At 41.4% G+C, this 13,973-nt stretch overlaps 1 protein-coding gene across 1 annotated transcript; it reads right to left on the bottom strand.

Moving 5' to 3' along the window:
• Window positions 1-2,275: 2,275 nt before the first annotated feature.
• dmrt2a (doublesex and mab-3 related transcription factor 2a) lies at window positions 2,276-8,321 on the bottom strand. Its single transcript, XM_059969095.1, has 4 exons — window positions 8,223-8,321; window positions 7,236-7,705; window positions 6,483-6,585; window positions 2,276-3,564 (listed from the first exon to the last, which is right to left on the bottom strand). Exons 2-4 carry the CDS (start codon window positions 7,578-7,580, stop codon window positions 2,498-2,500), a joined length of 1,515 nt encoding a protein of 504 aa, XP_059825078.1. The 5' UTR covers window positions 7,581-7,705; window positions 8,223-8,321; the 3' UTR covers window positions 2,276-2,497.
• Between the last annotated feature and the right edge of the window lie 5,652 nt (window positions 8,322-13,973).

The following is a 13,973-nucleotide window of genomic DNA, read 5'->3' as shown; positions in this document are numbered from 1 at the left end:
AAGAAATCTTCCACCCCAGCTTCCATCCTTATGGTGTCCCAGCACTGTATAGCCTTCTATCTCCTGCCTGAAGTCCACAAGTAAAACTGCCCCAACAGACCTATTGTTTTAGCCTGTTCCTCCTCCACCAGATTTATTTTCCCTAGCTTGATTCTATCCTTTCTCCTCTGATCCAATTTCTTCCCTGTTCTATTGGTGTTCTTGGCCACTTTGACCATTTACACTTCCATGGTTGCAACATGGAGGTAGTTTCTTTCTACTTCCCCATTCCACATCAGAATGGTCTGCAGGCCCTCTATTTCTTTCTGGAGCAGAGTTCAACCAATGGGCCTCTACTAATGGAAACTCAGCAGGGCAGGCAGCATCTATGGAAAAGAGTAAACACCAAACATTTGGGGACAAGACCCTTCATCACAATGGATGAAGACTCTTATCAAGACTCTCCCCTTCTCAAAACTCAAGACTGATAAAGGATCTCGGCCTGAAAAGTCAACTGTCTATTCTTTTTCATTGATACACCCTGACTTGCTGAGTTCCTTCAGCATTTTGTATGTGTTGCTTGGATTTCCAGCATCTGCAGATTTTCTCTTGTTTGTGACCCTCCATTAATACCTGTTTTCTGGATGAACTTTTTTCTCATATTGAATAATTCTTCTTTGACTCCACTTGCCTTCTCCATTTCAATGGAATGGCTATAGGCATTTGCATGAGGCAAAACTCTGCTGGCCTCTTTGTGGCACATGTGGAATGGTCTTTGCTTCTGTCCAACTTGGGCGCATTCCCCCAACTCTTCCCCAATATATTGATAACAGCATTGGTGCCACCTCTCACATTCATGGAGAATTTAGCAATTTCATTACTGCCAGTTTCCACTCTGCCCTCACTTTTATAGATCTGTCTGCCCCTGTCTTAGGAGATAGGCTAGCTATGAGTACCCATTACAAACCTACAGATTCCCACAGCTATCTCATTTTCTCTTCATTCGATGTTGCATGCTGTAAGGACTCTTTTGCATTCTCCCCCTTCTATCTCTATTGTATTCACTCCAACAATAAGACTTCTAATCCAAGCACCTTTCAAATGTCTTTTCAAATCATGGCTTCCTCTCTACCATTGCAAAAACAAAGCCCTTCAGTGCATTCACTCATATTCCACACTCCTGCTCTCACCTCTAGCCTTCTAGGACAACATACATAGAGTTCCTTGTCTTTATCTTCCACCCCACTGACTATGGCATTCTCCACCAGTTCCACCACATCCAAAGAGGTTCCATCACCAAACACGTCTTCTCCTCTCTTTCAATTTCAGTGTTTCACGGAGAGATTTCCTTTATGACTCTCTGGTTTACTCTTCAATTCTAACCAACAGCACCGCTCCTCCTTTACAGCATGTTTCCTTGCAACCACAAGAGGTTAGCTTGTTCTCCTTTCACCTGTCCTCATCTCATGAACAGGGCACTCATACAATCTTTCCAGGTGAAACAGTGATTGACTTGCACTTGTTCTAATCTAATGTATTGCATTTTACATTTACAATGTGGTCACGTTAACTCTGGAGAAACCAAACACAGACTGTGCAACCATTTTGCAAAAGGCCTGTGTTCAATCCTCAGGATGATTCTGATTTCCTGTTGTGCACCACTTTAATCCTTCCCCTCCCTTCTACCCTGACCTATCAATTTGCGTCCTCCTATACTACTACAATGAAGCCCAACGTAAGCCTAAGGAACTGCACCTCATCTTTCATCTGAGCATGTTGCAGCCTTCCAGACTCAACATTGAATACAACAAATTCAGGAAACTTGATTTCTCTGCCTGTATCAGTCATCCATCTGTGATATTTATTCAGTTTGCTTTTGCTTTTTGTGAGTGGAGTATACGCCCATGCCAACAAGTCACTTTGTATCTTGCAACTCCTACATTATTTTGTCTGTGTGTTTTGTCCATGATTACACTCATTCACCACTTGATAAGTTTATCCTCATGGACACCCTGATGTTACCATTGAAAATATTCCCTTCCCACAACCTCCCTGCAATTCTACCATCTCTTTCCATTTTGACAAAGGATCTACAACCTGAATCATGAACTCTCTCTTCCCACAGATACACTCTGACCTATTAAGTATTTCCTGTTCTATTTGTTTAAGGTTTCTGACATCTACAGGTTTTTTATAGATACCGTTAGTCTATTTTCTAATGTATTCTTTCACTATATTTGGTGAGAAGAAAGTTTTAAGTCTTTAGTTCTGAAATGCCTCTTTATTTTAGCTATACGTTTGCTTTTCAGTGCATTAAACATTGATATTTTGTATTTCTCAAAAAAGAACTCAAGATAAATATACTCTAGCAGATCAAAAGTACACAAACCATGCTGAACTCTGTACATAACAATGATCAAGACATATACATCACACATTTACACAGAAGGCAAATTTGGTCTCAAAATGTAACTGAAAGCACTATTAATTCGAAGCAGTACGGTTTGGAATATGATGTTTACTGATAAGTACGAGTTAGAGAAGGCGAGGGTCTCTTAAGGATCGATTCAACAGAAAACGAGAGAGACTCGGGGGTTGAGATTTTTGTCCCCACTTGCTTAGAAGCCATCAAACTGCTCAAATGCTTCTCGGTGGAATATTTGTAGGTCTGGTCTTCCTTAACAGCGTGCTCTCTGTATTTCCTGGCCGCCTCTTCGAGGATGTCTTTGCTGATGAAAGCTTTAAGCTCAGAGGCTGGTTTCTCATAGTAGCCGCTGAGCTGCGTCAGCAAGGGTTTGCCCGAGTTCAGTTTGGCTGCAAACGGTGGCAGAGTGTTCTCTTTGGCAGACTGGTTGTTCGGTGGCTGCAGCGGGGGTGACGGGTCGCCCTCGGGGAGCTGCGAGGGGCCTTTCCTTGGCGGGGAGAAAGCCGAGCGTTCACAGGGCATTTCCAGCGCCGATATCTCCCGCAGTTCGCCAGGCGCATGCTGCATCTCCCGCACTTGTCTTTTGGGAGAATCCTGGCCATCGCTGGGCAAATGGCTTCCCGGCACCAAACTCCCTTTAGGGTCCCAAACAGATGGCGGTTTGAGATTCTGTATGGCGCCACTGGCATTCAGCAGGTACTGCTGGTACAGAAGGGCGTCGCTGATGCCACCGCATTTTGGCCAGACCATCAGCCTAGGGGTCAGCGGGTACTGACGGTAGGTAGTGGCCACGCTGACGTTAGACGAGATGAGTTCCACTGCTCTGTCCGACCCCGAGTACTGCATGGTGAGGTCGAGGCAGGAGGGGATCAAGTTGCAGTGTTGGGGAATTTCTTTAGGGGGCCGATCGATCTGCGGGGCGGTGTAATTGGATTTGCAGGAATTGTATTCGGCTGCGTGCACCATGCCGTTGGGAAGGAAGAAAGCGGCAGCAGCTTGAGCGGCCTCAATCATCTCCCTCTCCTTGTACTCCCTCTCCATCATGATGCTCTCCAACTCCTTATCGGCAAAAGCACGCCTCTTTCGCATCCGATCGCTAACGGGTGGGGACAGGGGTGAGCTTCCTCGCATGTAGGGGTCACTCTGGGCTGGTCGATATCCTGGAATGCAAGAGGAATCAAAAAGGTGAGCAATTGGAGATAGCGGAAATGGGAAAGGATACAACTTTCTTTTGGAGAAGGAAGGTAAATAACGATGCGCATTGTAACCGAAGGGAACTGCCTCATGCTTTAAAGTCCCAGACCGCGTAGTTGTGATGCACGCCCCCAACTCTAAAGCATGTACACTGCGGCTGCATGCTGGTTGAGCTACCAGACAGCAGCGTAAGGAATAACTTCGTTCCCTCGTTAAACACTATCGTGTATACACTGAATTGGGGCAAGTGCAGTGTACCTCAATACCAACTGAACCAAAGTGATGGGCTTTTCCCATTTCCAACACCAGATAGCTTTAAGTGAAACTAATTATACCAGACACCTTTAGTCAGTGAGAGATGCTGAGAGGAGAGGCCCATTTCGGCTTCACCTGCTCCGTACAGACTACCAAACGCCAATTTATACTTTCGTATTTTTTTAGCTCTCGCACTGTCATCAACTCCTACGTGTTTCCATCACTCCTCTGTCATTTGCCCCTTGTATGCAGGGGACAGTTATCTACCAACTAGCCCTTCTTGGGGCATGGGAGTAAGAAATCCACCCGGGCACATGCAAACTCCACACGGAGAGCACCACATTTTAGGATTGAACCCGCGTCTCTGGCACCGTGAAGCTGAGGCACCTGGACAAGATGGACCGAAAATAACCTTCCGTGCCGCAACTTTATACGATTGGACAGTGCTGCGCGGTTGAAATTCTTTTACACTCAAAGTCGGTGCTGAACAATTCGGGGAGCAGCAGTAAAGACGCTGCTATGCAACCTCACCCGGACCGTGTTATACGGGGAAGTTTATATTTTCGGAAGGGTACTGGCGGAAAGAAGCGAGTGAATTTGGCAGCTCGACCAATCAGTTCAAAAAAAAGTGTTAACAAAATGGGCTAATTTGTGATATTTGTTATTGTATTCGAAATACTAACAAAAGACGACAAAAAAAAGAACTGGTCTCGCATACTGCTTGCACCCGTGATGGACAGAAGCATATTTGTGCAAGATGCACTGGAATGGCTTTTACATTAGACGATGTAACACCACCAATGCTGTTTCGGCTTATTTATGGAGAAATGGTCAGTAATAAAATAACTGTCACGAAATTGAAAGCATTCCGCCATTTTTAATAGTTAAATAAGTTAGCTTTGGTCCTTTGTATGTTGTGTTGAATTTTATAGAAATGATGTCAGGGAGCATTACCTCCGTTGTAATTTGTTCGCATACCCCGTCTCGAATGTATTTGTATTGCGCGTGTTCTGCAATGCTGATTACTTCGTAGTTGCAATAAGCACGTGTAACCTCGCTCACTACATGGAATTTCAATGGGTTTCCTGCTGAAACCCTGATACTCAGTCTTTGCGGATCGGCTTCAGGAAAACGACTATTAAAGATGCTGGCGAAAAAGTGACATTGATTCTATTCCGCGTGTTGGCTACCGCTTCTTAAAATAGAATTAAGCTTTCACTTTCCCCTGAAACAAACGAAACACGGAATGCAAATTGAAGCCTCACTTTTACGACCAAAATGTCCATTAATCGGCCGCTGACCCCACTCACCCGCCCCCGTTGATCCCGCACCCCGCCCACCAAATTAGCACGGACGATCTTATTCAGAAGCGAAATGTGGCTCGACTGTTGACCAGATGACAAGGAGGATCATTAGTGACAATTCGTTTATTATCTCGTTATTACGGCGTCCAGTTGCCAGACTAAAAAAAAGCTCTAAATCATTTTCTTGCTGAGTAAACAGCCCTCCTTTTCCTGCCTGGTGATAAACTTCGGAACAAAGCAGAGCATCAGGTGAACGGGTTACATCCTGGAGTAAGTCCTGTTAATTTTTGCGAATTTGGGGTGAAAATACGGCGAATTAAAATGCAGTCAACCATTGCAGTAACATGGCCGCTTTATTAGCAACTAGGTGACGTAGAAGTATGAAACTCCTATCACTTGCAATAACCGACAAAAAATTAATAACGATCTTGGACATTAGGCCGCAAACAATCCTAACTGTTCTCTGCTTTGATAATTACTTTGTATACTTTTTAAGCGTCTAATAATTTCAAATTGCTGTATAATTTTTACGCTTACTTCAACTACTTCTTGCTTTAAACATTTTGATCTCAGTTTGATGTCACTGACTGGCTCTGTCAATGTTCATACCTCGTATTTACCCAAGTAGCCCAGCGGGAAAGCTACCCTCCTTCTCCAGCATTTGATTTCAATTAACTATCGAACTTTGATTCAATGCTTCCAAGTTTCACTGTTAAATGGTGACAAGTTCCGATATAACAAAGATTTTCCTGTTTTTTGTGCTGAACTACACAATCATTCACAACAATGCACCAGTACACCGGCAATGTCACCTTTAACGTTGCGTTTTGCCCATTGAGTTTACAGGATCCCTTACCACACGTACAGTGTTTCTTTACATTATATACACACACCGTTCCAGGATCATTAATGTACGCGCAGTTTTGCAGTTATTGATTTAATTATATTAAGGCAAGCCAAAGATTGCCCACCATTCGAATTGTTATTTGTTACTTTATCTGAATCTATACCTTCGCTGGTTATCGGAAACCTACAAACTGCGGGAAGCATGAGTACAAATCGTTTTTTTAATTTAATCACTCTCGTTCGCCATTTGAACAGTGTTCCGAACAGCATACGGAAATGTAGTAGCCCTTGCTACATTACCTTCCAAAGAACAGCAAGCACAAAGTATGCCTGTGTAGTTTTTCTAATAACTCCCTCTCCTGTCAGAACAACTAAATTAATTAACACATCTGTCCATCTCTTTCGCTTACCCACATCTGCACTTAGCGGTTTAAAAAAAACTTCTGTCTTCAGGCTGTTGACTGAACTGGTGTTCTCACCTTCTAAAATGCTCTTAGCCAGCAAGCTCGGCGTCCTCAGGGGTCTCTGGTACACGGCCCTGCGTTCTGCCAGGTTGTGTTTGCTCAATAATCCTTTCTTATCCTTCAAATAAACGAAGGTCGTGAAAAGAACAGATTTTCAGATTTGGTGATGAAAATGTACAGGTGAATTGGGTGAGACAAGAGGACAGATCCTAGCTAAATGGGGTCTCTAGGTGTTGAAAGCAGAAATTACATTCGGTAAAACTCGGAATCGAATCCAGACGGAATGCTTGAAGTTGTCTCAAATGTTTGGGGAATTGCTGTCAATTTAACCTCGTTGAGCTACGAAAGGTTATATTGAGAAGCAGAAACCCCATTTACTGACTAAACTGTGATAGGGCCAATTTTCACACCAAGCGGTCACATAATTTAAGGAAAATCATAATAATTAGCCGACTGTTTTTTAATCAAGTAATTCAAGTAATGCAAAAAAAAATCATTTTTCAGTCATAAAAACAACAGGCCCCAGGCAGCCGTAGCGCTATCTGCCTCGCTGGCCGATCGCTTTCAATTGGACTATATATAGGTTCAAGTCTTCAACGAAAGATAAACATGGACAGATAAGATATATCACATGTATTAAACAAACGTGGCCTAAATAAGAGATGCATGCCAACATCTAAGTGGAAACAAGTTACATTGAGTTTCTTTCACAGAACCTCTCCGGGTTTGACCTTCCTGCCCCTGTAACACAGACATATCGCAGCTCACCTCAGTTGCCTGCTGCCTTCTGAGCGCCACCTGAGCGGCCATCACCCTCTGCCTCTCCACAACCAGGAGGCAGTTGGCGCACTGACAGTCCCTCCACCGACAGAACCGCTTGTGGCCCTTCAGGCACGACACCACCCCGTGATTTCTACAGCGGGCACATTTCGGAGTTCGGCTCAGTTTCCTCTGGTCTCCGTTGGTTCCCGACTGCTTCTTGCCCGCCTCGGCCGACCCGTCTTCCCTCTGGCCTGGAACATGATCGGGGGAGTCGGCCAAATCTTCATCTTCGACTTCCAAGCTCTCTACATCAATTTCCACCTCCAGTCCCTGCTGGCCAGTACTTTGCATCTCGGTCTCTGACTAACTTGGACTTGTTCAATGCAGGGCTACAAACGGTCGTTTCTGTTACACTCCTTCTTCAGTCCCAGTCAATGCAGAACCCGCGAGATTCACAACCAGAGGTGGCTTCAGTGCTGCAAAATACAAGGAAGCCCCATTATCAGTTGGAATAAGATTCCCCGAGCAAATTATACTCAGGTAACGACAGCAAGCAGGCTGTTCAGTTGTTAGCAGTCATCTGAAAAACCATCAAGGTAAAACAACCTGCATTCCAGTGTATCCTGGAAAAAAAGCGATAGCATTTTCTTATCTTTCTTTTCTTTTTATCGTGTAATTCTAACTGGGAGAGAGAAGTACGAGCGTTAGCTGCGCGTTCAGTGCGACTTCACGCTGTGTTAAAAAGTGCCGAACCACAGCACCAGATCAGGTTACTGATAAGATCTTCATATACACAACCAGGTGTCAAAAAATCACATTATTTTACAGGCTACTTGAAACAATTTCGCCGAAAATCGAAACATCGTTTCAGCAGAGTTGTACTGTCTTAAGAGTTTTTAAAGAAACTTTAGAAATGTATTGCAGATAATTTTGCCACATCGCATGGTACATAATCACTTCGCTTATATTCTCCAAACCAAAGGAAACTTTTACCTGCAAGTTGTAAGTGCAGCGCGGGAGATAGTTGCCTGCTTGCTGTATTCAAGGAAGATTTGTTCCAACACTGTCAATGAGCGCTGGCGCTTTAAGGGAAACCCGCGCGGATCGTCAATTACTGGCTTGTTAATATCAGCACAGGGTCAAAGGGGACCAGCCTGCTGATTGGATGGTCCATCGGCAAGTCAAACGCTGATTCGCTGAAAGCTGTTTCCGACAAACAGAGAGGATCAATCAAATTGCCTTCGTTTCCACGGAATATCTATTCAAATATAGAGGGAAATATAGATCATCTAGAGAAGTGAGGCTATTACTTAGTGATGTAGTTTTAAATGGAGACAAGTATTAAGTTGGGTTCACAAGAAGTCAGCAGCGTTATAAAGAGTAAAGACAAATTCTTGTAGTTCAGTACAACGTATACGAAACAAAAATGGAGGAACCCAATTTATAGTAATAGCTTGTACCTTCGTATCTGAAATTCAGATATCTGAACATTAGCTGACTTTTTTACGTAATATTATTTTTGTTATTGTTTAAGACTTGCTTGCAAGAACTGTTTCTACTTCTGCATTTTTTTTCAAGCGGGTGTTAAACTGGGATAGTGGAAAGTTTGAAGAAACTTACCGAGTTCATATTCTGTGACTAATATAAAGCAGTGAAACACAGAATTTCAGTCTCGGAAAAGCTTGTCTTTGATGGCGAAAAGATTACCAGCATGTCGCAGGCTGAAGGGTCGCTTTTAAGTTCCGCTCCTTTCTCTGGACGGGCACTGCATGTTAGGAGCCACTCAGTGTTGGTATTTTCTCTGACAGGACGTGACAGAGAGGGCATTCTTTTGAATGAAGCTATAATCTTAGATGCCTAATTTCAGAAATTGAATCAGTATTTGGAAATGTTCGAATTTTGGTCTCTTTTGCATCGTAGCATCGACTTAATAAAGTGATAATTTTGCGAAAAAAACAGTGAATTAAGCATATTTTATTTAGGGGTGAATAATGTAGGAGATTCGTGGTTCATATTTTTTAATTGACAGAATCTCTTAAACGGTGTAAAGAACAGAACACAGTCATTTTTTTCCTATAAGACGATACTTCAAATACCCAAAACATTCGGAATTAAAACCATTATTTACTGCATATTATCGTACTTAACTTTCAAAAACAAATCCTTGATTCCAGAAGACATTGGACAGTAGACGAAAAAGAAAGACGAACTGAAAACACAAGCATGATTATTTTCAAATATAAAAAGGAATACACGTTAAGTGCAAATTAAAATGCATTTATAACAAAAGCAATGGTTGTGTTTTCATTAAAGGTTCCAATCAATCGTTCAAATCTTAAATGCGACGAGACTTCCAAAGATTTGGAAACTTATAGTTCATTTGATGTCATGGTGTTCAACAGCAAATGACGGGCGTTAATTAGCCTGACTGAAAAAGATTGCAGAAAGTCGTTTCACGGGAAATAAATCCACGTTGAGGGAAAAGATTGAGAAAGCGATTATAAAGCTTGATGATAAAGGAACATGTGAACTTTTTCTTTTATATACAGACTTTTATAAAGTGTGCCAATGTTTAAGTTAATTTTGCATGATTTGTCTTTAAATTCAGAATAACGTGGAATAAAATATGTTTGGCTTTTAAAAGAGCGAGTCATATGCTGCGCGTACATAAGCTGCCTTTGCGTGTACAATTCTAATATAGATGTCCAAGATTATTTTCGATGTTGTAATAGATAGCTGCACAGCTGCGTATGTGCGGACGAATTCGTAAAGGATAAATATTGGAAATTTTGAACACACGAAGAATCATGAATAAATAATTAGTAAAATAATGACCCTGGCATTATAGATGCATGGTCATTTTGGTGGTTTCAGTAGTTGTAATTCTTGAATTAAGCTCCAAAAAACCTCCCAGGGGGAAAAAAACGTGACGGTCACTTTTGAAATCATTATTCCCAAACAACTATTTCACGAATTACTCTATTAAAATAAGTATAAATGCTTTATTTATTACATTTATCAGAGAAAATTACGAACTATTAGGTAGTTAAAAATCACAGATGCATAGGCTCTGTTTAAAGACACAGTCTTTACGTTTGACTGTCAACATAGTGTGTCGTTTATGGATTTTGAAAACTGAGCCAAACGCTATCCTGATTGATTATTTCTACGATTGCGACACTGTATTAAAGACAAGAGTAGTTCGATGCATCTATCGTTACTAAGGCTTTCTCATTTTAACAACATTGCTCCATGCTCCAAAGTACAGTCAGAAACAAATAATCGAGAGCAGAAAAATATTTAATATTTTATAATTGTTGATAAACGCGCACGTAAAGCCCTAAGAAGTAAAAAGATAGCAGTTATCGGGGGGTTTTGCTGTATATGCACGCTTCATATTTCAGGTCGAATGTTCACTTATCCAATGAAGTTGATTGACTGGCCCCACCATGTGTCAGAAATTGATGTTATTACCTTGACCGCGCCTCCTTTAATGTAGAATGTGGAGGGACCTATATGATGAATCCTATCAAAAATACTCGTTTTCTCAGTTGGAAAAAGTACAGATAAAGGGGCCTTTATCATGTACCTGTCACAAACCAAGATGACATTCTTGGCTATGTGAAATTATTTTACCTGCACTTCACGCGATTTGAGTTTGATGCGGGTTACAACGGTGTAAAACTGCAGAGTAAGGACGCCGCACAGGAAGACTTTCAGAAATTCTGCGGTTCACGGCAAACATTTCAAGCTCTATAACAAAGTCTCTGATCTGAATGATTTTCGGCCAGTAATGACCAAGCGGCATTTGGGAACTTGAAAGACTTTTTGCCCTTCTTTTTTGCTACTGTTTAACTTTCTGGCATGACTAAAATGTAAATACCGAAGGAATTCGCTTTTTTACCCCAGGGATTTGACTTAAAAGCTAGAAGCATGACCACGGACTTGTTGAGTTGAGGAACACAAGTCTTTTTTTTTTGTAAACTGATCACAAATAACGAAGCCAAACTTTTGCCCCAGAACGCAAACACAGCGTACATCTAAAGGGTGCAGGCGGAAAAAGGCCCAACAGCAAGGTCAGGATATGTAGTTTCGACTAAAGTATCTTCCTTCATAAATAAAATCAGGGCAGAATTCATAATTGCATGTTTCTTCTGTTTCCCGTGGTTTAAACACTCTACTTCTCTTGTGTTTGGTTAGAAGTATTGCCACGGCCAATTCCGTTAGCTCCATTTGCACTCATGATTAGTTAGCGACTTCAGATTTCTTTCAGATCTCACTATGATTGTAATGGATAGCGCGATTACCAGAATGGCTAGTGTTGAGTGGGGAGTAAATGGGGGTGGGGATTTGCAACAAAATATTATCTTAACAAACTGAAACTCTGTGGTATACATGTGCTCGCCTTTTAATGCAAGAATTGTGCCGGCGTATATGCGCATGGCGAGTTAAATGAGACGTATATCTGCGCACGGCAAGATCTCACAAACAGTAATGACATAACAGCCAGGTAACTTGTTTCAGTGGGGATAATTACGCGATTTATGTTGGCCAAGAGAGTATTTACAAGCAATAGGAGGAAAGTACCTGTAATAGGTTGAGATAAAGGTACCCCAGTGATTAGAATGAGCGTGGAGTTACTCTCTCTGATTAGAATGGACATAAAGTTAACACAAAGGCTCGGGTGGATGTATGTACGGTTGCAGGTGTACGGACTGACCCTCTCACTTTAGCTCCGATGTATTAGCGTGGCTCGCAAAACTGCTGCCCTGGGTGCAATTTGCAAATGAAGAATGCTTTGATCGTTCCCCACTGACATTTTTCAGTGCAGATTACATTGCCAAACTTTGGACAGCCTTCAGCCTTCTCGAGCTAGAGTTTACGAGCTAATTTGAAACAAATTGTCCCAGAACAGTTGTGCAGGTAAACGGGAAGAATTTTATTATTTAGCTTACTACGGGAAACAGATACGTTCCGAGCAAAATCTGCAGATCTTAAGCCAATTTCCGTTCTTTAGTGCCATTTATATTTCATAAAGTAAATCAAGTAAACGCCCTTTGAAGGCAATGCATTTGCAATGTTATTTCAAATATCTGGATTTTCTTTTTTTTGCTTAAATTACGGCTCTTTACCGACATAAGTGATATTCAACTGGAACTCAAATCTCAATCCCACCGAAGTGTTATTGCCATCTCAACGATAGATTGTGTTTAATTATTTCTTCTGTACGATTTATTGTTATAAAATGCTCCATCGCAAGGAAGCTCTGATGCCAGCATTGGAGATGGTTTCCGCCAATCACCGATGGGGAAATAAAATGAACAGCATTCATCTATTTCCCAAATTAAATCAAACGCGTAATTTGAGAATCTCCTGCGGTTTAGACTGTGAGTAAATGGTTTGGTGTCGTCAACTCATTTATTAAAACACACCTTTCACAGAGCGTAATTGATAAGATTGTTTCGCATTTAAAAACGCTTATTTCCACTTCTAAATTCACGTTGCCGAGAACCCCAATTATCCCCGTGTCATGTGTATTGTATCTCCTCGTGATAAAGGGAAAATAAAAAGTTGGAAACAATATACTTTGCAATATGGCCAATGAAATGTCAGCTTCTATTTAAAAAACGCTTTCGTCGTCACTTCTTCATAGCATGAATTGTTTATTTTTTTCTCCATGGAAAAGAGCAATTTATTTTCTGTCAAGGCAGAAAATAATCTTTCTTAAAACAGTCGAGTCTCGACTTTTGATCAACTTAAAATGTAATTCACTTTTGAATTTAACATTATTCTCAGTTACTCAGTTAAAAATTATTATTTTTCAAATGAAACGCACTAAGCGAAACAAAAGAAAATAGGATAGATACCCTAAGAAACAAGCAGAGGCCTTTGCATACCAATGTAAATAGCTACATCTTTTTTACAGATGGCAATGTTTTCATTTAAATGTTCTTGTCTGTATCAAGTATACAGGGTGAAGTCATCAGTTTTCACCTTAACTCTTTCGGAGCAGATCGACAGTTCGGTAGCACCGTCCTTTTAATTTACAAGCGTCCACGGCTTTTTGGCGAACCAGCAGAGTTGGCCTTTAATGGCTGGAATGTTCCGCCAGGGGCCGCTGTACTCAAAGCAATGGCGAAGTCAGCAGATGTGATTGACAGTTTCAGAGCCCCAAAAGAAACCAACAAAAGGCTATCAGGACGCACATAAACATTTGTGTCATGTTTACAGTAGGTGCTAATACATTCTAATTTTAATAATTACATTTAGTAATTAAATTAGGAGAAATCACGTCGCTTGATGCGTAATTATCAGTACCATTAAATATTTGTTGTACTTATTCACAATAGAAATCTTATTTTCGATTCTACTGTTTCGTAGATATGCCGGTATTGTTTACGGTCGATGATTTTTCATGCAGACTACTAGCTTGTAATTCACAAAGAACCGAGACTAAAGCGTGAATGAGCTATCGAGATTATCCTTTTGAATCGTTTTGTTTTATTATCGAGTGGCTCAAATTTGAGGTACTTTCGCGTGAGATTGCCGAAAATGATCGAAGCTTCAAAGATACCGAAGTTTTTGAGGCCGTTGGCACTGCAAAAACAGCTTGGACCGAGAAATTATTGCTGTTATGTCTGTCATTTCCGCCCTAAACCGACTATAAGCATTTGGGTCCCGGTTTGAAAAATAGAAACAAAATATTAAATCGAGAGATTCCACTTCGACTTTAGAAAAGCCTTG

Source organism: Hypanus sabinus, chromosome 5 (genome assembly GCF_030144855.1).
Source record: "Hypanus sabinus isolate sHypSab1 chromosome 5, sHypSab1.hap1, whole genome shotgun sequence".
NCBI classification, from domain to species: Eukaryota; Metazoa; Chordata; class Chondrichthyes; order Myliobatiformes; family Dasyatidae; genus Hypanus; species Hypanus sabinus.
The sequence above is the reverse complement of the archived record's forward strand: the minus strand, read 5'-3'. Positions and strand labels throughout refer to the sequence as shown.

What these genes read in the sequence shown, in the direction of transcription:
- dmrt2a (XM_059969095.1), bottom strand. Translation starts at nt 7,580, where the DNA reads ATGCAAAGTACTGGCCAGCAGGGACTGGAGGTGGAAATTGATGTAGAG. An exon ending in GAAGGCAGCAGGCAACTGAG is followed by an intron (nt 6,586 to 7,235) that starts GTGAGCTGCGAT and finishes GTTTATTTGAAG; the next exon opens with GATAAGAAAGGATTATTGAG. An exon ending in GGCTAAGAGCATTTTAGAAG is followed by an intron (nt 3,565 to 6,482) that starts GTGAGAACACCA and finishes CTTGCATTCCAG; the next exon opens with GATATCGACCAGCCCAGAGT.